This window comes from Eulemur rufifrons, chromosome 13 (assembly GCF_041146395.1).
Source record: "Eulemur rufifrons isolate Redbay chromosome 13, OSU_ERuf_1, whole genome shotgun sequence".
Classification (NCBI taxonomy): Eukaryota; Metazoa; Chordata; class Mammalia; order Primates; family Lemuridae; genus Eulemur; species Eulemur rufifrons.
Window position 1 is genome coordinate 1,065,912 of NC_090995.1, and position 27,695 is coordinate 1,093,606.

The 27,695-nt window shown below is 39.9% G+C and overlaps 1 protein-coding gene across 2 annotated transcripts in view; it reads left to right on the forward strand.

Moving 5' to 3' along the window:
* Nucleotides 1–27,695, forward strand: part of MANBA (mannosidase beta) — a 116,600-nt gene that overhangs the window by 16,616 nt on the left and 72,289 nt on the right. For both annotated transcript variants that reach the window (XM_069485466.1, XM_069485465.1), the window contains exon 5: nt 6,913–7,036. In XM_069485466.1, coding sequence (XP_069341567.1) covers nt 6,913–7,036 — 124 coding nt within the window. The remainder of the gene's footprint in view (nt 1–6,912; nt 7,037–27,695) is intronic.

A 27,695-nucleotide genomic window follows, 5' to 3' on the forward strand; every position in this document is an offset into this window, starting at 1 on the left:
GTCTCTTTCCTGGCCCCTTGATGGGCTTTGAAATAAGCACCGAAAGATCATCTGAATTTTTGTGGCAAATCGTCATCTTTTCTAAGTTTCCTTCTGCAGCATGCCTCCGAGCTTAGTAACCTCAAAGAAGAAAAGCACGTGGCTGAGAATGTAACGTTACTAATTAATTTTGAATATTTATGTTTATCATAATGTCACCGGATTCTAAAAATGTATCCGTGATTTTTGTCGTTATGAAGCTTTGTGAAAATATTAGTGTATTTGCTGCTGTAGTCTCATATTTTACTGCTAAGTTCTCATAAGATTGAACAAAAAGATAAAATCCACAGAGATGATTATTTTTCTTTGAGGCTGATCCAGTCTAGAGGACTTGGATTTATACTGTGATTAAATTATTATTCTATGTGATATTTAGTGTTTTAATGTTTATTTCATTTTTGTAAAATTTTTTATTGTGGTAAAATATACATAACAAAATAATTTATCTTTTTTTTTTTTGAGACAGAGTCTCACCTTGTTGCCTGGGCTAGAGTGCCGTGGCATCAGCCTAGCTCACAGCAACCTCCAACCCCTGGGCTCAAGCGATCCTCCTGCCTCAGCCTCCCGAGTAGCTGGGACTACAGGCATGTGCCACCATGCCCAGCTAATTTTTTCTATATATTTTTAGTTGTCCAGCTAATTTCTTTCTATTTTTAGTAGAGACGGGGGTCTCACTCTTGCTCAGGCTGGTCTCGAACTCCTGACCTTGAGCGATCCTCCTGCCTCGGCCTCCCAGAGTGCTAGGATTACAGGCGTGAGCCACCTCGCCCGGCCTAATTTATTATCGTAACCACTTTGAAGTATGCAGTTTAGTAGTAGTAAGTATATTTACACTGTTGTGCAATGATCTCTAAAATTTTTTCATCTTACAAAACTGGGACTCTACACCCATTAAATAACAGCTCCCCATTTCTCCCTCCCCGGCCCCGGGCAACCTTTTTCCCTGTTCTTTTCTATGAGTTTGATTCTTCTAGGCATCTCATATGCATGGAACCACACAGCATTTGTCTTCTGTGACTGGCTTATTGCACTTACCGTGTCCTCGATGTTCAGCCATGTTGTAGTGTATGTTGGAATTTCTTTCCTTTTTAAGGCTGAATCATATTCCATTCTGTGTACTACAATTTCGTTCATCCATTCCTCTGTTGATGGGCACTGGGGTTGCCTCTACCTTTTGGCCATTGTGAATCATGCTGCTACAAACACGGTGTACAAATAGCTCTACAAGGCCCTGCTTGCAGTTCTTTTGGATGCGTACCCAGAAGTGGTATTGCTGGACCATATGACAATTCCATTTTTAAAATTTTTGAGACATTGACATTTATTTTTAACAACAAATGTAATCATTGGGTTCATTGTGAAGATACTAAGCATGTTTTTCTAGTACTCTTTAATTAAAAGTGTTAAATTAGCTAATAAATTCTGATTAAGTTGCTCTCTTTAGAATAAATCATGGTCCTTAAGTAAGCACTAGGGTTAAAATTATACCTCCTCTTGTTCGATTCAGCCTACCCACATTTGTGTCAGTGACTCATTAACCATTTGTTCACTTTACTGTAACTGAATAGTCTCAGAGTGTTGCTATGACAACATTCAGCAGGCAAATAGTCCATGGAATACTTGTATACTTCTACTTCTGTACAAGATTCATCTTTTGATTTTTTTTTTTTTGCCTTGGGTTTCAAATGACTCAGTGATCTGAATGCTGGAGGTTGCACCTTCCCCCTCCACTTCCATCTTTAACCTTTATCAAAACCAGGACTATCCTGGATCCTGATATGAAAAGTTACTGTTGAAGTTGTCATTTTTTTTTTTTTTTTTTTTGAGACAGAGTCTCGCTCTTTTTGCCCTGGCTAGAGTAAGTGACGTGGCGTCAGCCTAGCTCACAGCAACCTCAAACTCCTAGGCTTAAGCTATCCTCCTGCCTCAGCCTCCCGTGTAGCTGGGACTATAGGCATGCGCCACCATGCCCGGCTAATTTTTTCTCTCTATATATATTTTTAGCTGTCCAAATCATTTCTTTCTATTTTTAGTAGAGACGGGGTCTCACTCTTGCTCAGGCTGGTCTCGAACTCCTGACCTTGAGCTATCCTCCCACGTCGGCCTCCCAGAGTGCTAGGATTACAGGCGTGAGCCACCGCGCCCAGCCTGAAGTTGTCATTAAAGGTAATATTTATGTTACACCTATATTCATGTGATATTTTCCCTCTGCCCTCTATTCAATTTGTAGCAATTAAAACATACTCTAAATTTATCTATAATAACTAGAACAAAGCCCTTTTTCACTGAAATCAGGAAACGGACCTAGTTTTCTGCTATGACAATGTATGGGACACTAACCTTGGAACAGACTTCCAGAACAATCGCAAATTGCATCTGGGTGTTTCTGGTTAGATTGACAAGGTCCAGGGGGAAGAAACCTGGGTTGGAGACCAAGTCAGGAGTCTCGAACCTGAATGCTGGCATTACAGACATGGAGTGACCCTGGGCATGCCTGTCACTTGTACATGGAGCTGATACTCCCTGTCCTTGCTTCCGGATAGTGTTACATGAGGATACAGTGAAATAATAAGATAAATGGACTTTGAATACTGTAAAGTGCTATACAATAATCCAAAAAGTAGAGGGGTGATAGCATCTATTTTGGAGGCTTAGTACTGTAATTACAGTTTTCTAAATTTGCAATGAATGAAATGTCTCAGCTTAGCTTCTGTGCGGTCAGTGGGGTAGAGCTGGGAAGTAGAGCGTTAAGAGAAAAATGTTCCTCTCCTTCCCCGGTTCTTTGATTCCTCCACTTTCTCCATATCCACAGAAATCCCCGCTTCCTCTGCTTCCTCCTCTGACCAGCATAGACGGTGGGACCCATCACTTCAGCTACGCTCTTAACCAATGTTCAACATCCTCCTTCTTGTTTTCCACTTCCTTCTCTGGCTGTTCCTTCTAAATCTCTTTATCCACATCCTCCTCCTCTTAAAAGTTGTATTGTTCAGGCCCCTCTCTGTTCTAGCCACTTTCCTGCTCTTGTTTTACACCCTCTCTAGGATATCTCATTTAGCTGCATTTCTTCCAAACCTGATCTATTTGCCAAGGATTCCCATTATTGAATCTCCAGTCCAGTCCCTCATCAATTCCCGGCCTTCTACAGTACCCAGATGCCTATTTGGCATTGTCACTTGCCTGATTCGCAGGGACCTAAAGCTCAGTGTGTCCAGCACTGCATTCGTGATCTGAATCCTTCTCCCGAAATTCCCGCTCTTGCTCAATGGAAGACTACCCACGACAGTCGCTCCAGCCAGAAGCCCAAGGGTTATTCTTGATACCTCGCTCTCTCTTCTTCCCCTCCTCCAATCCATTGCTAAGTGATGATGTGAATGGGACCGTTTCCGTAGCTCTAGAACCAGCCCATGCTCCATTTCTACTACTGTGTCTTCAGTTGAGTCATTTCTTGCATGAAGTGTTGCCCTGGTTGCCTAACTGGCATCCCTACAGCCTCACTTGCCTTCCTCTAATTAACTGTCCACAGAGCAGCTAGAATGGTCTCGTCAGACAAAAATGGCCACAGCGCTCCTTCAGACTCTTCAGCAGCTTACATTGCCTTTAGGCCGAGGTCCAAGGTCCTTAGCTCTGTCCAGCCCATGCCTCCCTCTGCAGTCTTCCCCCACCACTTCCGGTTGCTTTGTCTTCACCTCCTGGAAGGCAGCGTGTTGCCGTGCACCGCTGGACCTTTGCACATGTCGCTCCATCTGCAGGGACAGCTTCTGCTTGCCTTTCCTCTAATCCCAGTGGGCAGTTGGCGCTCACCCTCGGGCCTGCATATAAAAGTCACTCTTTTTCAGGGAAATTTGTCTTGACACCCACACCTTCCACCCCCAACCTCTGGCTGTATGTTCCCTGCCTATTTCTCTTGTAAAACTCATGCTTGTAATTATTTATTCAATGCCTGAATTTCCCGCTCTACTGGAGCGCATCATAAGCAGGACTGTGTCTGTCTTGTATGTTGATCCACTCCCAGCCCGAAGCACAGAAAACACTGCAGAAACGCTTCCCGGATCAGTGAAAACTCTCATTTGGGGAGGTTGAGTGAGTGAGAGTGATCTGTAGCCTCTGATGGGGAAAATGGTCTGTCTTACATGATGCTGAATATTTCGTTCTCCCCCCTGTCCATTTCTCCAACGAAAGAATGACACATGTGTCCTACAAACTCTCCAACAAACGTCCCCAAGATGGTTTTCATCCTGACTATGAGTATCTGATACTTAAGGGGCAAATTTAGACCGATACAGATGCAGTTCTACAAAGCAGCTTTAGTTTGCTTTTCTTTGTAGTGGAAACAAATTTATCTCTATTTTAGATAAACACAGAGCTAAGGAAATTATACTTAAATAAGAACAGTTTGGTGACATCCTCAGGCTCTCCTCCCCAAATGCCTCCATTCAGAAGGATCTTAGTAATTCCTCTGCTGCTTGTTCCTTTTACAAAGCAGAACCCGTAGACTCACACATTTTAATTAGCTGGGTTTTGAAAATATTTTTTTTTCCTTTTAAGAAGTAGAAGTGGGCCGGGCGCGGTGGCTCACACCTGTAATCCTAGCACTCTGGGAGGCCGAGGCGGGAGGATCACTTGAGGCCAGGCCTGAGCAAGAGCGAGACCCCGTCTCTACTAAAAATAGAAAAAGTTAGCCAGACGTGGTGGCACATGCCTGTAGTCCCAGCTCCTTGGGAGACTGAGGAAAGAGGACTGCTCAAGCCCAGGAGTTTGAGGAGCTATGATGATGCCACTGCACTCTAGCCCGGGCAACAGAGCAAGACTGTGTCTCAAAACAAAGGAAAATAAAACAGACAAAAAAAAAAAGAAGTAGAAGTTAGAAAAAAATCTGCTTGAAAGGGATTTAAGTGTACCATTTCCTATTTGTAAATTTGAAACTTTATAACTTAATGTGGACATCTAATGTCATGAAGGGAGAGACAAGTAGCCAGGGTGAATAAGATCTGATAAAAGTTCTGCCTTGGCCACCTGTGTGGGTGTCTAAAGTTTGAATTGAATGTTTTCGGCCTCTGTGTTTGGAAACAAGGACTTTTGAATTCGTACTCAAGTAAGTATGGGTTGGCAAGTCTAGCTGGGTTTTTTTTTTTTTAAAGAAACAGTTTATAAAATTTTTATCTTTCAATGTTTCCTCACTCTTTATAATTGTTACATTTAAATACAACATTCTTTATATATAGTATTTTTTTTATTTCAGCATATTACGGGGGTACAAATGTTCAGGTAACGTATATTGCCCCTGCCCACCCCGAAGTCAGAGCTTCAGGCGTTATATATAGTTGTTACGTTTAAATACAATGGTTAGGCCAGGCACGGTGGCTCATGCCTGTAATCCTAGCACTTAGGAGGCCGAGGCGGGTGCATTCTTTGAGCTCGGGAGTTCGAGACCAGCCTGAGCAAAAGCGAGACCCCGTCTCTACTAAAGATAGAAAGAAATGATTTGGACAGCTAAAAAAATATATATAGAAAAAAAATTAGCTGGGCATGGTGGGGCATGCCTGTAGTCCCAGCTACTAGGGAGGCTGAGGCAGGAGGATCGATCGCTTGAGCCCAGGAGTTTGAGGTTGCTGTGAGCTAGGCTGACGCCATGGCACTCTAGCCCGCAACAGAGTGAGACTCTGTCTCAAAAATAAATAAATAAATACACACAATGGTTAGTTTCAGAGATATTTTGGAAAAGTTTAAACGGTGTTACGTTGCTTCAGTGTAATGTGCTTTTGAAGAATAAATGTGCAACTCTTCAAAATTAGGTTTTATGTTCTTAGAACATTTCTGCCAGATTTAACTATGTTGCATAGGTTGATATATTAGTTATTGGATTAGTTACTTATTGCTGTGAAACAAATTATGCCAAAGCTTATCAGCTTAAAGCAACATTTATTAGGGTAGTTTCTGTAAGTCAGAATTCTGAGTTGCAGCTTAGTGGGGTGCCTCTGGCTCCATATCTCTCAGTGAGGTTCTGGTCAAGCTGTCGGCCAGGGCTGCAGACACCTCTCAGCGCTGGCCACGGGCTGCAGTGTCTGGGGTCAGCTCATCTGTGGTCACTGGCAGGCCTCAGCTGGCTGCCCCGGGACCCAGCATCAGGCCTCCCTCTTGGCACAAGAGAGGGCTCAAACCTGAACCTTTTATAACGTAATTAATGAAGTAACATCACTTCTGCTATATTCTGCCGGTTAGAAGTGATTCACTAGGTCCAACCCATACTCAAGGGGAGGAGAGTTCACAAGGGCCAGAACACCAGAAGGGAATCGTTGTGGGCCATGTTGAGGCTGTACATGGGGGTAGGGCACACACACGGTTCTGGGCTGACTCGTGGCCCTCCAAAATGTGTGTGTTGAAGTCCTAACTCCCAAGACCTCAGAATGTAACCATATTTGGAGATCAGGTCTTGGAAGAGGTGATGAAGTTAAAATGAGGTGGTTAGATAGACCCTATTCCAACATGGCCGGCACCCTGGTGCAAAGACAAAATTTGAACCACATAGAGAACCGAGAGTGACACCAGGGATGCTTGGGCACAGAAAAAAATGATGTGAGGACAGAGTGAGAAAGTGGCCATCGACAACCCAGCAGAGAGTCCTCAGAAGGAACCAAACCCGCTGACACTCTGGGCTTGGACTTCTGGCTTCCAGAACTGTGAGAAAATGAATTTCCATGGTTTAAACCACTCTGTTTGTGTATAGCAGGTATAGCAGACTGATATATATATGCATATATATATATATATATGCATATATATATATATAAAACATTTTAAAAGAAAATGTTTTTCAGAATGTTTAAATTTCATGGTAATCAGAATATATCTTCTTTTTTCCCTTTGAAATTACAGGAACAATGTTCCTTTAGTTGGGACTGGGGGCCTGCCTTTCCTACCCAGGGAATCTGGAAAGATGTTAGAATTGAAGCCTATAATATTTGTCATCTGAACTACTTCACCTTTTCCCCAATATACGGTAAGCTAAGAGATGTGAGTTCTTGTTTTTGTTTTTTTTTTAAGTCTCCTCCTTGTCATAAAAATTGGGTTTATAATTGGACTATATAGATATATTTTCAGAGATTTAGTGTTCTTTACATTTAACTTATGCAAGTGAAAAGTAGATACAAACTGATTTGTCAGGAAAATGGACACTATAAAGCAGGTAGGTAGATAGATACCTTTTAGCATATTTTGCAAAGAAAAAAAAGAAAAGAAAAGAAAAAGAAAGCAAACAGTAGCTCCAAGGTTTCTGCGGTAAGTGTTCTCTCTTGAAACGGCCGGGCTCGCCAAATCCTGCTTCCTTACGCTGCCTCTGCAGTCACTGTTGGTGTCAAATTCTTGGTTTGCCCAAATTGTTAGGGGACTTTCTGTCCCTGTACATGTTCTTCATAATTAGGAGCACCCTGTGCGGGCCCTGACGCTCAAGCCTTGTGAAGGGTTGAAAATAAACCGGAGTGCCCGCAAGCCATAAAGACAGAGTCTGGGTGAAGAACACGACTTTTTTAGTTGAAAGAACTGTTCGCTATCAAGAAGTGTTGAGATAAAACCTCAGAAATCCCACAGATGTCACTGAATCAGTTAAAAGCTGGTCAAATATTGGCCGGACGCGGTGGCTCACGCCTGTCATCCTAGCACTCTGGGAGGCCAAGGCGGGAGGATCGCTCGAGGTCAGGAGTTTGAGACCAGCCTGAGCAAGAGTGAGACCCCCGTCTCTACTAAAAATAGAAAGAAATGATCTGGACAGCTAAAAATATATATAGAAAAAATTAGCCGGGCATAGTGGTGCATGCCTGTAGTGCCAGCTACTCGCTTGAGCCCAGGAGTTTGAGGTTGCTGTGAGCTAGGCTGACGCCATGGCACTCTCGCCTGGGCAACAGAGGGAGACTCTGTCTCAAAAAAAAAAAAAAAAAAAGCTGGTCAAATATTTGAGTTTTTTGCTTAGCACTGTGTGTGTTGGGTGTGGAAAAGAAATAGAGTAGGAACACGCGTGCTTTCCTGTGTTGCACGCTGTTGGAGGGGAGGGGAGATGGAAACAATCACCAAACAAAACAGGAGTGTGTAATATTAATAGTCTTCCAGGATGAGAGCCAGAAAATCAAAGATCAGTAAGGATCTGAGAAGTTAGGGAGATCCAGGGTGAAGGTGGAGGCCAGTGAGATCTTAAACGATAGTGTACAATGTTCAGTTCCATTGCGTGTTGGCCCAACGTGGTGAAGTCAGTAGGAAAGAATGTCAGCGCAAGAGTTCTGTCATCCTCAGGGCCCTGGTGACCCTAGATTGCTCTTCAATTGAGCCAAATCTGTATTTTCTGAAGGTAGAAGACAAAAGCAAACGAGAGATGGTTGGCGGCTGAAGAGGTTATGGTGCTGCTGATATTTTCAAACGTTAAAAAGATCTAATTTAAAAGATCTAATTCAAATTGCACATATAACCCAAACTAAAGACTTTTGCTACTGAAATCAAATAATGGTTCGTTCTCCCTTCTTCCGCCATCCCCACCTATAAGTTTTCTCAGGTTTGTGCAATATAATCAGACTCCTTCAGTGCTCTGATTTAGCAAAAGGTTATTTCATGATTTTGAAGCTTAATCAGTGTTTCAGGTGGTTTGCAAAAACTACGAGAAGTTCCATGAACCCTTATACCTGAAAAAATTTCAATAACACTGCTCTAGTTTAATTTAAAACTTTGAATATGAAACTAAGCATCTCTTCCCGGATATGAGTTTATTATGTGGAGTTCAGTTTATTAGTCACTAGTGACTGTGTAAATTTTATGTGAATTAAGTCAGTTTAAATGATGCTTAAAATTCAATTTAGATTCAGTGTAAACAATTCCCCATATCAACTACATTTTTGAAGGTTTTGCTTTTTTCTTGATACATAACATTCTACATATTTTATGGGGTACATGCGATATTTTGTTACATGCATAGAGTATGTAATGATCAAGTTAGGGTATTTAATATATCCATTACCTCGAGTATTTGTCATTTCTGTGTGTTGAGAATATTTCAAGTCCTCTTGTATAGCTATTTTGAAATATACAACATGTTGTTAACTGTACTTATCCTACTCTGCTATCGAACGTTAGAACTTCTTCCTTCCAACTAACTGTATGTTTGCACCCATTAACCAACCTCTCTTCATAACCTCTTCCCGCCCACACATCCTTCTCAATCTCTGGTATCTGTCACTGTACTCTGTACCTCCATGAGATCAATTTTTTAGCTCCCACATATGAGTGAGATCATGTGAAATTTGTCTTTCTGTAGCAGGCTTATTTCATTTAACACGATGACCTCCAGTTTCATCCATGTTGCTGCAAATAACATGATTTAATTATTTTTATGGCCAAAAAGTGTTCCATTGTGTATATATATATACTGCATTTTCTTTATCCATTTGTCTGTTGATGGTCACTTAGGTTGATTCCATATCTTTGCTATTCTGAATAGTGCTACAGTAAATATCGGGGTGCTGGTGTCCTTTTTGTGTACTGATTTCTTTTCCTTTGGGTAAATACCCATTAGTGGGATTGCTGGATCGTATGGTAGTCCTGTTTTTAGTTTTCTTGAGATATCTGCATCCTGTTTTCCATCGTGGCTGTACTAATTTACATTTCCACCAACGGTGTGTACGAGTTCCCTTTTCTCAGCATCCTAGCCAGCATTTGTTATTTTTTGTCTTTCTAGTAATAGCCACTCTAGTAGGGTAAGATGATATCTCTTTGTGGTTTTGATTTGCATTTCCCTGATGTTTAGTGACATTGAGCATTTTTTCATACACCTATTGGGCACCTGTATGTCTTCTGAGAAATGTCTATCTAAGTCCTTCGCTTACTTTTTAATGGGATTATTTGTTTCTTTTCCTGTTGAGTTGCTTGAGTTCCTTATATATCCTGGGTATTAGTACTTTGTTGGATGAATAGTTTTCTTCCATTCAACAGGTCGTATCTTCACTGTGTTGATTATTTCTTTTGATTTGCAGAAGTTTTTTAGTTTAATATAGTTCCATTTCTCTATTTTTGTTGCCTGTGCTTTTGAGGTCTTAGCTGTAAAACCTTTGCCTAGACCAATGTCCTGAAGTGTTTCCCCTGTGCTTTCTTTTAGCAGTTTTATAGTTTTGGGTCTTATGTTTAAATCTTTAATCCATGTTGTATTGATTTTTGTATATAGTTAGAGATAGGTGTCTGGTTTCATTCTTCTGCATATGGATATCCAATTATCTCAGCACTATTTACTGAAGAGGGTAACTTTTCCCCAATTTATGTTCTTAATGCCTTTGTCAAAAATAAGTTGGTTATAATTCATGGATTTATTTCAGGGTTTTCTATTCTGTTCCATTGGTCTATGTGTCTGTTTTTATACCAATCCCATGCTGTTTTGGTTACTATAGACTTGTAATATATTTTGAAGTTAGGTAGTGTGACACCTCTAGATTTGTTCTTTTTGGCCAGAATTGCTTTGGCTATTTGAGATCTTTTTGGTTCTATATGCATTTTAGGATTGTTTTTACTATTTCTTTGAAAAATGATGTGATATTTTTATAGGGAATGCATTGAATCTGTAGATTGCTTTGCATAATACAGTCATTTTAATGACGTTAATTCTTCCAATCCATGAGCGTGGGCTGTCTTTCCATTTGTTTGTCTCTTTTTCAGTTTCTTTGATCACAATTTTATAGTTTTCATAGCAGAAGTCTTTTACCTCCATGGTTAAATTTATTCCTAGGTATTTTATTTTTTTGTAGCTATTATAAATTGGATTGCCTTCTTGATTTCTCTCTCAGCTAGTTAATTATTGGTGTTTAGAAATGCTACTAATTTTAGCTGTCAATTTTGTATCCTGCAACTTTATTGAATTTGTTTATCAGATCTAAGAGTTTTTTGGTAGAGTCTTTAGGTTTTTCTAGATATAAGATCATGTCGTCTACAAAGAGAGACATTTCAACTTCCTCTTTTCCAACTGGATTTCTTTTCTTTCTTTCTCTGGCCTGGTTGCTCTGGCTAGGACTTCCAGCGCTATGTTGAACAGGAGTGGTGAAAGTGGGCATCCTTGTCTTCTTCCAGTTCTTAGAGGAAAGGCTTTCAGCTTTTACCCGATCACTATGAGTTGGGTGTGGGTTTATCATATATGATCTTTATTATGTTGAGGCATGGTCCTTATATACCTAATTTGTTGAGAGTTTTTACTACGAAGTGGTGTTGAATTTTATCAAATGCTTTTTCTGCACCAGTTGAGACGATTGTATGATTTTTGTCCTTTATTCTCTTCATGTGATATATCACATTTATTGGTTTGTGTATGTTGAACTATCCTTGCATCCTTGCATATATCCCACTTGATTGTGGTGTATTGTCTTTCTCATGTACTGTTGGATTCAGTTTGCTAGTATTTTGTTGAGGATTTTTGCATTTATGTTCATCAGGGATATTGGCCTGTAGTTTTCTTTTTTTGTTGCATCCTGGTCTGGTTTTGGTATCAGGGTAATTCTTACCTTGTAGAATGAGTTAGGGAGTATTCCCTCCTCTTCAATTTTTTGGAATAGTTTGAGGAGAATGGGTGTTAGTTCCTCTTTGTAAGTTTGATAAAATTCAGCAGTGAAGCCATCTGGTCCTGAACTTTTCTTTGTTTGGAGACTTTATTACTGATTCAATCTCGTTACTCATTATTGGTCTGTTCAGATTTTCTTTGTCTTTCTGAATCAATCTTGATAGGTCGTATGTGTCCAGAAGTTTATCCATTTCCTCTAGGTTTTCCAATTGGTTAGTGTGTAGTTGTTCATAATAGTCTCTGATGATCTTTTTTTATTTATGTGGTATCAGTTGTAATGTCTCCCTTATCATTTCTGAATTTGTTTATTTGGGCCTTCTCTCTTTTTTTTCTTGATTAGATTAGCTAATGGTTTGTTGATTTTGTTTACATTTCCAAAAAATGAACTTTTTGTTTTATTGATCCTTTGTATTGTTTTTTTTTCAGTCTTCATTTAGTTCTGCTCTGATCTTTATTATTTCTTTTCTTCTACTAATTTTGGGTTTGGTTTATTCTTGCTTTTCTAGTTTATTGAGGTATTGTTGACTTAAAATCTTTCTGCTTTTTTGATGTAGGCATTTATTGCTACAAAGTTCCCTGTTAGCACTGCTTTTTCTGTATCCCATAGGTTTTGGTATGTTGTGTTTCAATTTTCATTTGTTTCAAGACATTTTTGATTTCTTCCTTAATTTCTTCCTTGACCCAATGGTCATTCAGGAATATGTTGTTTAATTTCCACAGTTCCCAAAATTCCTCTTATTATTGATTTCTAGTTTTATTACATTGTGGTATGAAAAGATAATGATATGCTTTTGATTTTTTAAAAATTTGTTGAAACTTGTTTTGTGTCCTAACACATGGTCTATCCTGGAGAACGTTCCATGTGCTGATGAGATATTATTTAGCTGTTAGATGAAATGTGTAAATGTGATTTAGGTCCATTTGGTCTAAAGTGCAGTTTGAATCCAATGTTTCCTTGTTAATTTTCTGTCTAGGTGATCTGTCTAATGCTGAGAGTGGGGAGTTGAAAACAATTATTGTGCTGGAATCTGCCTCTCCCTTTATATCTAATAATATTTGCTTTGGATATCTGGATGTTCTGGTGTTGGGTGCATATATGTTTAGAATTGTTATATCCTCTTGCTGACTTGATCCCTTTATAATTATTTAATTATCTTCTTTGTCTCTTTATTGTTTCTATAATAACTTAAGGTTTGTTTTATCTCATATAAGTATAGCTACTCCCGCTCATTTTTGGTTTCTGTTTGCATAGAATATATTTTTGCATCCTTTTACTTTCAGTCTATGTGTCTTTACAGGTGAGATGAGTTTCTTGTAAGCAGCATATAGTTAGGTTATTTTTTTTTTCAATCCACTCAACCAGTCTATTTCTTTTAAGTGGGAGGTTTAATCCATTTACATTCTAGGTTATTATTGATATGTAAGGGCTTAATACTACTATTTTATCAGTCAATTTCTGCATGTTTTGTATATTTTTTCTTCCTTTCTTTCTCTCTTATTGTTTATCATTGTGGTTTGATGGTTTTCTGAAGTGATAACATTTGAGTCCTTTCTCTTCCTCATTTGTGTGTTTGCTTTACCAGTGATTTTATACTTTTGTGTGTTTTCGTGATACTAGATATTGTCCTTTTACTTTTACATTTAGGATTCTCTTAAGCATTTCTTATGTTTAGTGGTGATATATTCCCTCAGCTTTTGCTTTTCTAGGAAAGACTTTATTTGTCCTTATTTATGAAGGTTACCTTTGCTGAGTGTAGTATCCTTGGCTGGCAGCTTTTCCTTTTAGCACTTTTTCCCCTTCTCTCCTGGAATGTAAGGTTTCCACTGAGAAATCTGCTGTTAGTCTGATGGGTGCTCCCTTATAAGTAACTAGATGCTTTTCTCTTGGTGTTTTTTGAATTTTCTCTTTGTCTTTGACTTCTGGCAGTTTGACTACAGTGCTCTGTGAGAAGACTTTTTTGAATTGTATCTGTTGGTGATCTCTCTGCTTCTTATATCTGGATATCTAAATCTCTTGCTAGACTTGGGAAGTTTTCTGCTATTATTTTGTTAAATAGGGTTTTTATCCCTTTCATTTTCAGGGACACTGAAAGTTCAAATATTTGGTTGCTTTATGGTATCCATATGTTCCATAAGTTTTGATTATTCTCTTTTATTCTTTTCTTTTTCTCTTTGTCTGACTGAGTTACTTCAAAAGACCTGTCTTCAAGTTCTGAAATTCTTTTTTCTGCTTGATTTAGTCTATTGTTGAAGTTTCAAATGTATTTTGTATTTCATTCAATGAATTCTTCAGTTCCAGAATTCCTGTTTCTTTTTTTATGATACCCTTTTGATAAATTTCTCATTCATATCCTGAATTGTTTTTCTAGTTTCTTTGTATTGTGTTTCTGAGTTTTCTTTATATCTCACTGAGCTTCTTTAATATTATTTTGAATTCTTTTTATATTTTTTTATTTTTAATTATTATGGGCACATAATAGTTGTATATCTTTATAGGGTACATGTGATGTTTTGATACAGGCATACAGTGTAAATTAATTAAATAAAGGTAATTGGGGTATCCATCACCTCAGCATTTATCATTTCTTTGTGTTAGGAACATTCCAATTCTACTCTTTAAGTTATTTTAAAATATACCCTAGTTCAGAGGTCCTCAACCTTTTTGGCACCAGGGACTGGTTTCATGAAAGACAGTTTTTCCATGGGCAGGGACTGAGGCAGAGCTTAGGCATAAACCATCCTTACTTTATCCTTCCCTCCCTGCTACCCTTCCCAACCAGGGGTGACCATCATTCTACTTTCTGTCTCTATGAGATCAATTATTTTTAATATTTAGATCCCACCTAGGAGTGAGATTGCTTATTGTTCATTAACATCCTTTTCTTTCAGATTGAAGAACTCTTTTTAGCACTTCCTGTAGGACAGTTTTGGTGTTGATGAACTACCTCAGCTTTTGTTTGTCTGGGAATGTCTTTATTTCTCCTTCATGTTTGAAGGATATTTTTGTAGGACATAATAATCTTGGGTTAAAGTTTTTTTCCTTCAGCACTTTGAATATGTCATGCTATTCTTTTCAGGCCTGTAAGGATTCCACCGAGAAGTCTGCTGCCGGACATATTAGAGCTCTTTTATATATTATTTTTTTTCTCTTTTCTTGATTCCTTTAGAACCTTTTCTTTATCTGCAACCTTTCGGGGAGCTTGGTTATTAAATGCCTTGAGGTAGCCTTGTTTGGGTTAAATCTGCTTGGTTTTCTATGACCTCCTCATACCTGAATATTGATATCTTTCTCTAGGTTTGGAAAGTTCTCTGTTATTATTTCTTTGAGTAAACTTTCTACGCCAATATCTCTCTCTACCTCCTCTTTAAGGCCAGTAACTCAGATTTGTTCTCCTGAGGCTATTTTCTAGATCTTGTAGGTATGCTTCATTTTTATTTATTCTTTTTTCTCTTCTGACTGTGTATTTTCAAATAACCTGCCTTCAAGCTCACTGGTTCTTTCTTCTGCTTGGTCAATTCTGCTGTTGAGAGATTCTGATGTATTTCTCAGTTTATCAATTGAATTCTCCAGCTCTAGCATTTCTGTTTGATTTTTTCAATCTCTTTGTTGAATTTCTCTGATAGGCTTCTGAATTCCTTCTCTGTGTTGTCTTGAAGTTCATTGAGCTTCTTCAGGACAGCTATTTTGAATTCTTTGTCTGAAAGGTCACCCATCTCCATCAATCCAGGATTGGTCACTGGTACCTTATTTAGTTTGTTTGGTGAGGTCATGCCTTCTTGGATTGGATGTTCTTGGTTCTTATGGATGTTAGTCGATGTCTGAGCACTGAAGACTTAGGTATTTATTTTAATCTTCACAGTCTGGGCTTGTTTGAACTCATTGTTCTTGAGAAGGCTTTCAAAGGGGATTGAGGGTTGTAATATTAGTCTTTGGTCCCTGTAGCCATATCAGCAGTGCAGGTGGCCAAGCCGAGTAATGTCTTGACTCTTGCAGACTCATTTTGGTAGTGCCTTGGTGGACTTGGGTAAGATATGGGAGAATTCCCTGGCAAAGTCTCTCACTCCCTTCCCTTACTGTCCCTGCTGGGATACTGGAGTTGAGGGAGGAGTGACGTGGGCACTCCCTAGTGGCCACCAGTGCCAGGTTATCCCTGAAGTCAGCTGAGTCTCACTCAAAGCCATTGGTGACTGTTGCCTGGCTACCTCTGATGTTTACTCAAAGCCCAAGGGCTCCTTAGTCAGCAGGTGGTGGATCCTGCCAGGACTGGGTCCTTCCCTTCGGGGTAGTGTGTTTCCTTCTGGCCTAGGGTGGGTCCAGAAATGCTGTCCAGGAACTAAGGCTTGGACTCAGGGACTTTATGAGTCTGCTTGGTACTTTATTTTACTGTGGCTGAGCTGGTACCCAAGTTGCAAAACAAAGTCCTCTGAGCTCCTACCTTTCCTCAAGGGGAGGAAGACTCCCCGAACTGCACTGCCTGTGGTTGGGCAAGGGGTGACACAGGCACTGGCTTGGCCAGAGCTGCTGGAGTCTCACTGGGTAACATGCACCCCAAGTCTACTGGCTTTGAGCCAGCACAGCCACAGAAATTGCCCAAGGACTGCAGCTTTTGTGGCCCAACTGCCTTACAAATTTAGTCCAGGCCCCAGGCTGCTTTTTATCAGCTGGTAGGGCCAGCCCCAAATCAGGATTTGGGGTGGAGGATTTCCTTCTGGCCAGGCCTGTCAAGATGCACCCTTTGTGGGCACTGGCAGAATTCTGCTCTGTGCTGTGTTCCTCTGTGCCAGGCAGCCCTGAGTTTCAATGACAAGCCCACAGTCACTTCCCTCTCCCTCCCTCAGGTGCATAGATTCTGTCTCCACTGGGCACACTGGCATGGTGCTGTCTGGAGACAGAGGAGGGGTGGCGTAAGAAATGCAAGATTGTCTCTTCTGCCCTCTTCAGTGGCTCTTTCCTTGATGTAATTTTAAAAACAGGTGATATAATGGCTCACCTGAGTTTTGGTTGTTCTGAAGGTGTTTGTTTGCAGGGATAGCTGTTGAATTTGGTGTTCATGTGGAGGCCCGATTGCTGGAGGTTTCTATTTGGCCATCTTGCTCCACCCCATCTCTGTTTTGAATTCTTTGTCTGAGACTTCATAAATTTCTTTATCATTGGAATCCGTTACTGGAGAATTATTGTATTCCTCTAGAGTTGCTATAATCCTTGCTTGTTCATGTTTGCTATGTCCTTACATTAATATTTACACATCTGGTATACCAGTTATGTCTTCCAATTTTTTAAACTTGCTTTTGTAGAGGGGAGGGCTTTTTCCTGGAGATGTATCTGTGGTGTTGGTTGGGTGGGGCACTTTGGCTGAGTGTTTCCAGTAGTGTAGTCTCGTAGGATTTCTTTAGCTATAAGTAGGCTCAATAGTGTCTATGTTTCAGTGGCTTAGGGTGAAGTTGCTAGTGGCGGCTGTGGTGAAGTTTTCTTGGGGATGGGGACATCAGATGGACCAGTTTAGGCCCCAGTGGTGGCAGTGGCCAGCCAAAGTTGCTTTCAATGGCAGCAGTTGTACAAAGATGGCAGGGAAGTGTGCACTTCGGCCCCAGGTGGCGGCTATAAGTGGGATAGCATTTCCCCAGAGTGCTTCCAAATGCATGGCAGCCCTGCGCCTGGAGTCACCACCCATGGCTCACGCATCTGCCTTGGCAGCTGAGCAACCAGTGCTACCAGGCTGCATGAGGGAGATGTCAGCGGTCCCCAGGGCAGGATGTGGTCTGGTGGAAGTTGGGATTTCAAAATGGTGCTTTGCTGTTGCTTCTTAGAACTTGGGAAATGTGTGGGGTCGGGCATGAGCTCCCTCTCTGGAGAGATGCACTCCTGTGGTCTCCAGGTAGCTCCTTGTTAGTCTCTGGGCCCAGGAGGGTCTGGGAAGTCTGTGACGGGAGGTGGACCACTGGGGATCGCTCACTTTGCCTTCATTGGGGAGCTTCTTGAGGCTTCCAGCTGATCGGATCCATCTGCCTCACCCTTTCTCCTCCTCTGCCTTAGATGTTTCCTGTCACTTCTCTGTTGAATTCCAGTGTTTTCTCTTAGGTGATCTATTGGAAGTGTGATTATCTATTCACTATTTTGGTTCTTCTTTGTGGAGGAGGTGGGCACAGGATGCCTCTAGATGGCCATCTTGAAGCCCCCCTCATTTTTGAAGTATCATAACTGCAATATATTTTTCTCTATAGCATAATTATAGAGTTTCTCTATAGCAGAGAAAATATATTTCCTGTCCAGAAGATGTGCTTTGTGCATGTTAAGCAGTAATTCTTATATTTCTCATTAATTTTGTAGCTATCAGTTTGGTTATTTGATGTAATAAAGAAGATTGAAGCATACAGTTATGAAAACATTAGAAGAAGAACGACCTTTAGGAGTTTGTTCAGAATGTCTTTTTTTTTTTTTTTTTTTTTTCTATTCAGGTTTTATCTGGAAGAAAGCAGTTATCACTGATACCATTAGATATTTAAAAGTTGAAAAATAATAACAGAAGAAGATAACGTAGTCTGGATGCTTTTAGCGTTCATTGGTATTTGCTCTGAGGCAGGCACTGTGGCAGTTACTGAAAATAAAAAGATTAACTCATAGTCAAAACTGGATACATATGATTTTTACTTAAAATCAAATGTATTCATTTTTAAAATTTAAGTGTGAAATGAGGTTGGTCAAAACTAATGCAAGCAGTGGCTCTCTCTGTTAGATTACAGATGGTTTGTATTTTATTCTCCTGTTTAACTGTCTTTTCTAAATTTCTATATTGAGCCTCTGTGATATGTTTACTAAGGGGTAAAAGGAGTTATTAAACATAGTAATCTAGTAATTGCAGCCCATTAGGTATGCAAGTTTAAACTAATTTGTCTGTGGGATACATTCTGCTTTTTCCCTGTTCAGGCTAGAAAGAGGTACTATAATCTTTTGGCTTTGCCAAATGTTCAATTTATTTTTTAATTAGTGAGTTTACCCTTGAAGATTGAAGAACCAAGGATAGTTCCCCAACTTAATTGTGTTCAGTATGACAGAAAGAAGGCTGTTAGACTTTTAAAAATTAACTTGAAATCCAGGTACAGTGGCACTCACCTGTAATCCCCGTACTGAGGAGGCTGAGGTGGGAGGATGGCTTAAGCCCAGGAGTTTGAGTCCAGCCTGGGCAACATAGCAAGATCCTGTCTCTTAAATAAATAAACAAATAAATAATTAACTTGAAATTTCTATGAATTTACTTTATAAGTATATATAAAAATATGTATGTGCGTGTGATATGTGTGTGTGTATATATATATTTTTCTGTATTTTTCAATCCTTATAATAGTGGCTTCTTTTGTACTTTTTTTTTTAACTTTTGTACTTTTTAATATCCTGTGGTTATTTGTTTGATTTTGCCCTAACTTTAGATTCCTAAATGGTTTTCACATATTCTTAATGTTTAAGATAATTAATGATAAAAAATTTATATTTGAAAAAAAATACTGAAAACAGGCGTTATTGCTGTTTATCTCTAAGACTCCTGTGATTCTAGATATTGTGAAATTCCAATTCATTGGTGTGACTTTCTTTAAAACTTCATTAGCAAATATTTATTTGAATGATTCATCCTTGGCCTTAAAATATTCCAATCAGGTTTTAAATAGCAATAACTATTGTAGGGCACCCATATGTTAGTATTTTAAAAAGTAGCTGGACATGATGGCATACACCTATAGTCCCAGCTGCTCAGGAGACTAAGGTAGGAGGATTGATTGAGTCCAGGAGTTCAAATCCAGCCTGGGCATCACACATAGTGAGACTCTGTCTGTAAAAAAAAAAAAAAAAACAAAACAAAATTTAAAAAAATTAAAAAAAAAATGAAAGATTGGCTCTGATATTGAAAAGAGAAACTTGGGTGCTTTTTAGCGAGTGTGGAAACCTAGCAAATCTCTACTGACCCCGTCTGCTCGGGGAGGGAAGGGGGGAGTCTGGGCTGGGCATGGATGATTGTGGTGTGTGAAGGGAGATGGGAGAATATGACTGGTGAGGGAAGGTGCCTCAATTCCAAAGGTTAAGGATATTTTTAAGTAAAGAATCTGTTTCAAACTCTAGGCCCTGGGTGGTAGTGTGTGTGTGTGTGTGTGTATGTGTGTGAGGGGGTGTGTGTGTGTGAGGGTGTGTGACGGTGTGGGGGTGTGTGAGGGTGTGTGTGTGAGGGTGTGTGTGTGTGTGTGTGTGAGGGTATGTGTGGGTGTGGGGGTGTGTGAGGGTGTGTGGGTGTGAGGGTGTGTGTGTGTGAGGGTGTGTGTGGGTGTGTGTGTGTGAGGGTGTGTGAGGGTGTGTGTGTGTGTGTGAGGGTGTTTGTGTGTGAGGGTGTGTGTGTGTGTGAGAGGGTGTGTATGTATGTGACGGTGTGTGAGGGTGTGTGTGTGAGGGTGTGTGTGTGTGTGAGAGGGTGTGTATGTGTGTGAGGGTGTGTGTGTGAGGGTGTGTGTGAGAGGGTGTGTATGTGTGTGAGGGTGTGTGTGAGGGTGTGTGTGTGAGGGTGTGTGAGGATGTGTGTGTGTGAGAGGGTGTGTATGTGTGTGAGGGTGTGTGTGTGTGAGGGTGTATGTGTGTGAGGGTGTATGTGTGTGAGGGTGTGTGTGTGAGGGTGTGTGTGAGAGGGTGTGTATGTGTGTGAGGGTGTGTGTGAGGGTGTGTGTGTGAGGGTGTGTGAGGATGTGTGTGTGTGTGAGGGTGTGTATGTGTGTGAGGGTGTGTGTGTGTGAGGGTGTATGTGTGTGAGGGTGTATGTGTGTGAGGGTGTGTGTGTGTGTGTGTGTAAGAGAGACAAGCAGTGACAGAGAGAGAGACAGAGAGACATACATTCATTTAACTGTGGTCCTGGGTGGCGGTGAGGGATGTGTGTAAGAGACAGAGAGAGAGATAGACAGGGACAGAGAGCGAGAGAGAAAGAGAGAGAGAGAGAGAGACAGAGAGATATGTTCATTTATTGATCATCTTATTCATTCTAGGTCTGTCATATTTATAATCTGACATGAATTATTCACACTGGGCCATAAGTTTATTAGGAAGGGATGATTGCCTAATTTCATGAATTTTTCCTACGGTTACATAAACATATTAAGTTCAAACATACAATAGGTATGTTCTGTTGAAACCATACACTGTTCAGTCTTTTGTTACCACAGTTAGAGAAGAAGCGAAGCTTTCCTGCATGCAAACGCCCTTTGCCTTCACGCCTCCTTTTCTCGAGCTGTCGTGGGCAGGGATGCTTTGACCCGTGCCAGGGACGCTGCCACCGCCTCACAGATGCTCTTTCCCCAGCCTGTCCCAGTTTGCTGCTGCCTCAACCCAAAGTGCCCTCTCCTTCCTCCGGGGTGACCCGGCTGGGGACGGGGTGCGGCTGAGCCCGGCCTGCCCTGTGGGGTGACAGGCATCACTGTCCTTTGCTAACAGCTGAATCTGGAGAATATAGTATTAAAATATAGCAGAGATTCGTCAGTCTTGCTTAGCACCTTATTTGATAAGCATGCATTTGCTTTTTTTCATACATTCATTTGGAATCACTTTTTCATTCAACTTTACTTTCCCTATTCATCCTTTTTTTTTTTTTTTTTTTTTTTGGAGACAGCGTCTCGCTCTGTCGCCTGGGCTAGAGTGCCGTGGCATCAGCCTCGCTCACAGCAACCTCAAACTCCTGGGCTCAAGCGATCCTCCTGCTTCAGCCTCCCGGGTAGCTGGGACTACAGGCATGTGCCACCATGCCTGGCTAATTTTTTCCATGTATATTTTTAGTTTGGCCAGTTAATTTCTTTCTATTTTTTTAGTAGAGATGAGGTCTCGCTCTTGCTCAGGCTGGTCTCGAACTCCTGAGCTCAAACCATCCTCCCGCCTCGGCCTCCCAGAGTGCTAGGATTACAGGCATGAGCCACCGCGCCTGGCCTCCTGTTCATCCTTGAACATAGCTTTATGGGTAGCTAGGGGGCTTGAATAATCTTTCCTCTGATTAGCTGCCTTATTGTTAAGTAAATTTTCTTCTCTGGAGCTTCGTAACTTATCCTTGTTGTGGGGGGGATTTTGCTTTGGGTGTCATTTGCCTGGATTTTAGTTTTGAGGATTTGTCCCGCTGAATAGGCGAGGAGCTCCTGCTGCTGGGCATTGCCTTTCTGGCCAGCGCAACGCGTAGCTCTTCGAAAAGCAGCTGCTGAAGTCTGCCCTGTGATGCTAGCAGGAGGACAGAAAAGCATCTCATGTTTGAATTTACACGTTCCGTGGCTTGGTCGCTTCCGCGTGGTGTCATTGCTGTGTCTTTGCCCTGCGGCTCTCCGTTGCCTGTTACAGATGCAGGAGCTCAGCAAGCGGAGCTGATCCAGGTGGCTGTCTGTGAACAGCTCTTCCCCCCAGGGAGCTGAAGCACCTTTTGCATCTTACATAAGCATCTACCAGTGTTTGCAGATCCATTGCATGCTCTGAACTTCCATTTTCTTGCTAGTCCTTAACCCCCTAGATGCCAGCCTGTTTCTGAACTGTGACCTTGGGTATATTTTGGTTTTCTAAATACATTTTGAGAGTTGGCAGCAACATCATCTTTGCCTTTTAGATTTGGGGTATAACTTAGAGTGCCCGTCAAGGTTTCCAGATAATAATTATTCAAGAAATAGATTTCACTTATTTGACAGAAATGCTCATGGAACTGTTTGAATGCTCTCCTCAAGGAGTCTAGGTTACAGAGATGGTGTTTGACAAGTGGAGAAACTGTGACACCATCTAGTTGCACGTTTAGTGGAGGCTCAGATATATTCTCTATGTTTGTAGATTTCAGTGTTCTTTCTTTTTGACAAAGACCCTCTGACTAAGAGGCTAACATTTTATTGTTGCACATGGAATTGGATATTTGGACTTAGGGCTCTGAAAGGCAAAAAGTACCTTTGCTTTTGCTTTTGCTCATCAATCATGTACAATTGTCACTCCGTGTGTGCTTGCTGATATCATTCTTTTTGGAAGGCTCCTCTGCAAGAGGCCTACAGAAAGTAGAGAGCCCTGGAGTTGGGAAACCTGGGCCCTCTTCCTGTCGATTGGCTCAGGAGATTTGGAGTAAGGAACTGTCGTCAGGGCCTCAGAAATATCTGCAAAGTGACTAGGAGATCTCCAAGTTTCTTCTGTCTCCAACATCCCATGGTTCTTTTCCTTTTTTTGTAAGACGGTATAATATAAGTATGGAAGACCCAGTTTTTCTTGAAACTAGACATCATATGACTGGATGAAGACATTGATTCTTGAGGCTTTATTACAATCAATTAAAGCAAGGCTTAGCATAGAGTTTGAGAGTATGTCTTCCTGTTCCTTATTGACACACTTGAATTAATGTAACTCAGCCACCTTAGTTTTCTACTTTCCATGTCTCTTCTGATACCTTTTTCCCCTAGACGACCTTTATTCTTTATTTTTTTTCCCAACCACATCTTGACAAACGTGGTATAGGAATATAAAAAAAAAAGCTGGCATTTTTTAGAAGATTTTAAAGGTGTAGACACATCTACAAAAACCAGAGTTGTCTTGAAGATTCTCTGAATGAAGAAACAACACACGTTGATCTGGGCTGTGTAGCTGCTTTTACCCTTTCTACAAATTCTCATCCAGGTCAGAACATGGTGCATTTATTCATTTGTTAGTTTTTGTTTTATTTCAAAATATTAAGGAGGAACAAATGTTTTTGTTATTAATACATGGATATCTTGTATAATGTTAAATCGGGGCTTTTGGGTGGGCTCATCACCGGAAACTGTTAATTGTACCCAATAGGTGAATTTTCATCCCACACCTCTCCTCCCACCCTCCCACCATCCCCCTTCTTGGTTTTCAGTGACTTTTACATCTCTTTTTGCCCATGTGTGCCTGTCATTTACCTCCCATTTATTAGTGAGAGCATATGGTGTTTGGTTTTCCATTCCTGAGATACTTTAATTAAGATAATGGTCTACAGTTTCAACCAAGTTGCTGCAAATGGCATTATTTAATTCCTTTTTTATGGCTGAGTAGTACTCCATGGTGTGCATGTGTGTGTGTGTGTGTTGTGTATACACACGCCACTTTTTTAAAAATCCACTCATGAATTGATGGGCTCAAGGCACTAACTTAGGTTAGTGCCACATCTTTGCAATTGTGAATTGTGCTGTGATAACATTCAAACGCAGGTGTCTTTTTGATCAAATGACTTCTTTTCCCTTGGGTAGATACTCAGCAGGGGGATTGCTGGATCAAATGGTAGGTTTACAATTATTTCTTTGAGGAATTTCCATATTGTTTTCCGTAGAGGTTGTACTAATTTGCAGTCCCACCAACAGTGTATAAGCGTTCCGTTCTCTCTGCATCCATGCCAGCATCTATTGTTTTTTGACTTTTTTAGTAATGGCCATTCTGACAGGGGGAAGGTGGCATCTGATTATAGTTTTAATTTGCATTTCTCTGATGATTAGTGATGTTGAGCATTTTTTCTTATGTTTGTAGGCCATTTCTCTATATCTTTTAAAAAACTTCTGTTCATGTCTTTTGCACACATTTTGATGAGGTTGTTTCTTCTTGCTGATTTGTTTGAAGATTCTAGTTATTAGTCCTTTGTTGGATATAAAGTTTGTGAATATTTTCTCCCATTCTTTCGGTTATCTGTTCACTCTGTTGATTATTTCCCTTGCTGTGCAGAAGCTTTTTAATTGAATTAAGTCCCATTTATTTATTTTTGTTATTGCTGTATTTGCCTTTGGGGTCTAGTCATAATTTCTTTGTGTAGGCCAAAAGTATAGGAGAGTTTTTCCTACATATTCTTCTAGAATTTTTATGTTTCCATACTTTACAATTAATTCTTTAAACCAGCTTGAATTAATTCTTTTATATGGCAAGAGATAGGGGTCCTGTTTAATTCTTCTGCTTCTGGCTATCCAATTTTCCCAGCACCATTTATTGGATAGGGCTTCCTTTCCCCAGTGTATGTTGTTGTATGCTTTGTTGAAGATCAGTTGGTCGTAGCTATATGGTTTTACTTCTGGGTTCTCTATTCTCTTCCATTAGTCTATGTTTCTACTTTTATACCAGTACCAAGCTGTTTTGGTTACTATAGCCTTGTAGTATAATTTGAAGTCAGATAATGTGATGCCTCCAGGTTTGTTCTTTTTGCTTTTGATTGCTTTGGCTATTCACGTTCTTTTATTTATTTATTTATTTATTTTATTTTTATTTTTTGTTTGTTTTTCAGCTCATTAAGGGGGTACAAAAGATCAGGCTATATACATTGCCCATGCCTCCCCATCCCCCCGAGTCTGAGCTTCAGTTGTGTCCATTCCCTAGACAGTGCACATCACACTCATCATGTAGGTGTGCACTCCTCCCCTCCCCCCACCCCATCCCCCCCAGTCAGAACTTCAATCATGTCCATTCCCCAGGCAGTGCGCATCGCACTCATCTTGTGGAAAGCAATGTGGAGATACCTTAAACAGATTCAAGTAGACCTACCATTCGATCCAGCAATCCCATTACTGGGCATCTACCCAGAAGAACAAAAGTCATTCTATAAAAAAGACACCTGCACCCGAATCTTTTTTGATTTCAAATGAAGTTTAGGATTTTTTTTTTTTATCTAGGTCTATGAAATAAGACATTGGTGTTTTGATGGGAATTGCATTGAATCTATAAATCACTTTGGGCAGTATGGACATTTTAGCAATGTTTATTCTGCCAATCCATGAGCAAGGAATATTTTTCCATTTGTTTGTGTCATCTGTGGTTTCTTTTATCAGTGTTTTGTAGTTCTCCTTGTAGAGATCTTTCACCTCCTTGGTTAAGTATATTACTAGGTATTTTATTTTCTTTGTAGCTTCTGTAAATGGTATTGAGTCCTTGATTTGACTCTCAGCTTGAATATTATTAATATATAGAAATGCTACTGATTTGTGTACATTGATTTTGTAACCTGAGACTTTGCTAAATTTATTTATCAATTCCAGGAGTTTTTTGGTGGAGTCTTTAGTGTTTTCTAGATACAAGATCATATCATCAGCAAAGAGAGATAGTTTGACCCCCTCTTTCCCAATTTGGATGCTCTTTATTTCTTTCTCTTGCCTGATTGCTCTGGCTAGGACTTCCAGTACTATGTTGAATCTAAGTTGTAAGAGTGGGCATACTTATCTTGTTCCAGTTCCCAGGGAGAATGCTTTTAACTTTTCCCAATTCAGTATGATGTTGGCTCTGAGTTTGTCATATGTGGCTTTTATAATTTTGAGGTATGTTCCTTCTGTGCCTAGTTTGTTAAGAGTTTTTATCATGAAGGGGTGCTGAATTTTTAGTGAATGCTTTTCTGCATCTATTGAGATGATCATATGGTCTTTTTGTTACTTCTGTTTATGCAGTGAATCACATTTATTCACCTGGGTATGTTGAACCATCCTTGCATACATAGGATGAAACCCACTGGATTATGGTGAATTATCATTTTGGTGTGCTGTTGAATTCAGTTTGCTAGTATTTTGTTGAGGATTTTTGCATCAATGTTCATAAGGGATATTGGTCTGTAGTTTTCTTTTTTTCTTGTGTCCTTTCTTGGCTTTGGTATCAAGTGATAGTGGCTTCATGGAATGAATTAGGGAGAATTCCCTCCTTCTCAATGTTATGGAATAATTTTTGTGGAATAGGTACCAGTTCTTTGTAGGTCTGGTAGAATTTGGCTGTGAATCATCTGGTCTGGGTCTTTTTTTTATTGTTGTGTTGAAAGGTTTTTATTACTGCTTCAATCTTGCTCCCATTATTGATTTGTTCAGGTCTTTTATTTCTTCCTGATTCAGCCTTGGGAGGTTGTGTGTTTCCAAGAATTTCCTCATTTCCTCTAGGTTTTCTAGTTTGTTTGCATAGAGGTTTTCATAGTATTCATGGATGATATTTTGTATTTCTGAGGTATCCATTATAATATCTCCTTTTTCATTTCTGATTGAGCTTATTTAAGTTCTTTCTCTTCCATTTCTGGTTAATCTGGCTAGTGGTCTATCGATTTTGTTTATCTTTACAAAGAACCAACTTTTTGATTCATTGATCCTTTGTATTGTTTTTCTGGGTTCCATTTCATTTAGTTCTTCTCTGAGCTTTGTTATTTCTTCTGCTGGCTATGGGTTTGGATTGTTCTTCTTTTTTTTTAGCTCCTTGAGATGTGGGAATAGGTTATTAATTTGTGATCTTTCTGTCTTTTTGATGTAGGCATTTAAGGCTATGAACTTTCTCCTTAGGACTGCTTTTTCTATATTCCATAGATTTTCAAAGTTTATGTCCCCTTTGTTATTCAGGTCAAGTAGTCTTTTGATTTCCATCTTAATTTCATCAATGATCCAAGGATTGTTTAGTAGCTGGGTGTTTAATTTCCATGACTTTGTGTAGAATTTGTGTTTCTCTTGGAATTGGTTTCTAGTTTTATTCCACTGTGGTCTCAGAAGATACATGGTATGATTTTAATTGTTTTGAATTTCCTAAGACTTGTTTTGTGGCCTATGATCAATCTTGGAAAATGTCCCATGTGCTGGTGAGAAAAATGAATATTCAGTAGTTTTTCAGTAGAATATTTTGTAAATGTTTGTTACGTCCCTTTGTTCTAGAGTCTTGGTTAAGCCCAGTGTTTCTTTATTCATTTTCTGCTTCAGTGGTCTGTCTAGTTCTGTCAGTGGGGTGTTGAAGTCTCTGGCAATTAGGATGGTTACTCTTTATTTCTTTTCCTTGATCTAGTAGAATTTGCTTTATGAATCTGCCAGCTCTTTGTGTATGTATATTTAGAATTATTATTTCTTCTTGTTGAATTGCTCCTTTTAACATTATATAATGACCATATTTTTTTTTACTATTGTTAAAGTCTATTTTATCTGATAATGAGAATGGCTACACCTGCTCTCTTTTGATTTCTATTTATGTGAAATATTTTTTTTCATCCCTTAACCTTGAGTATATGTGCATCCTTGTGGGTTAGATGTGTTTCTTGGAGACAGCAAATAATTGAGTTGTGTTTTTTCACCCATTCAGCCAGTCTCTGTCTTTTAAGTGGGGCATTCAGAC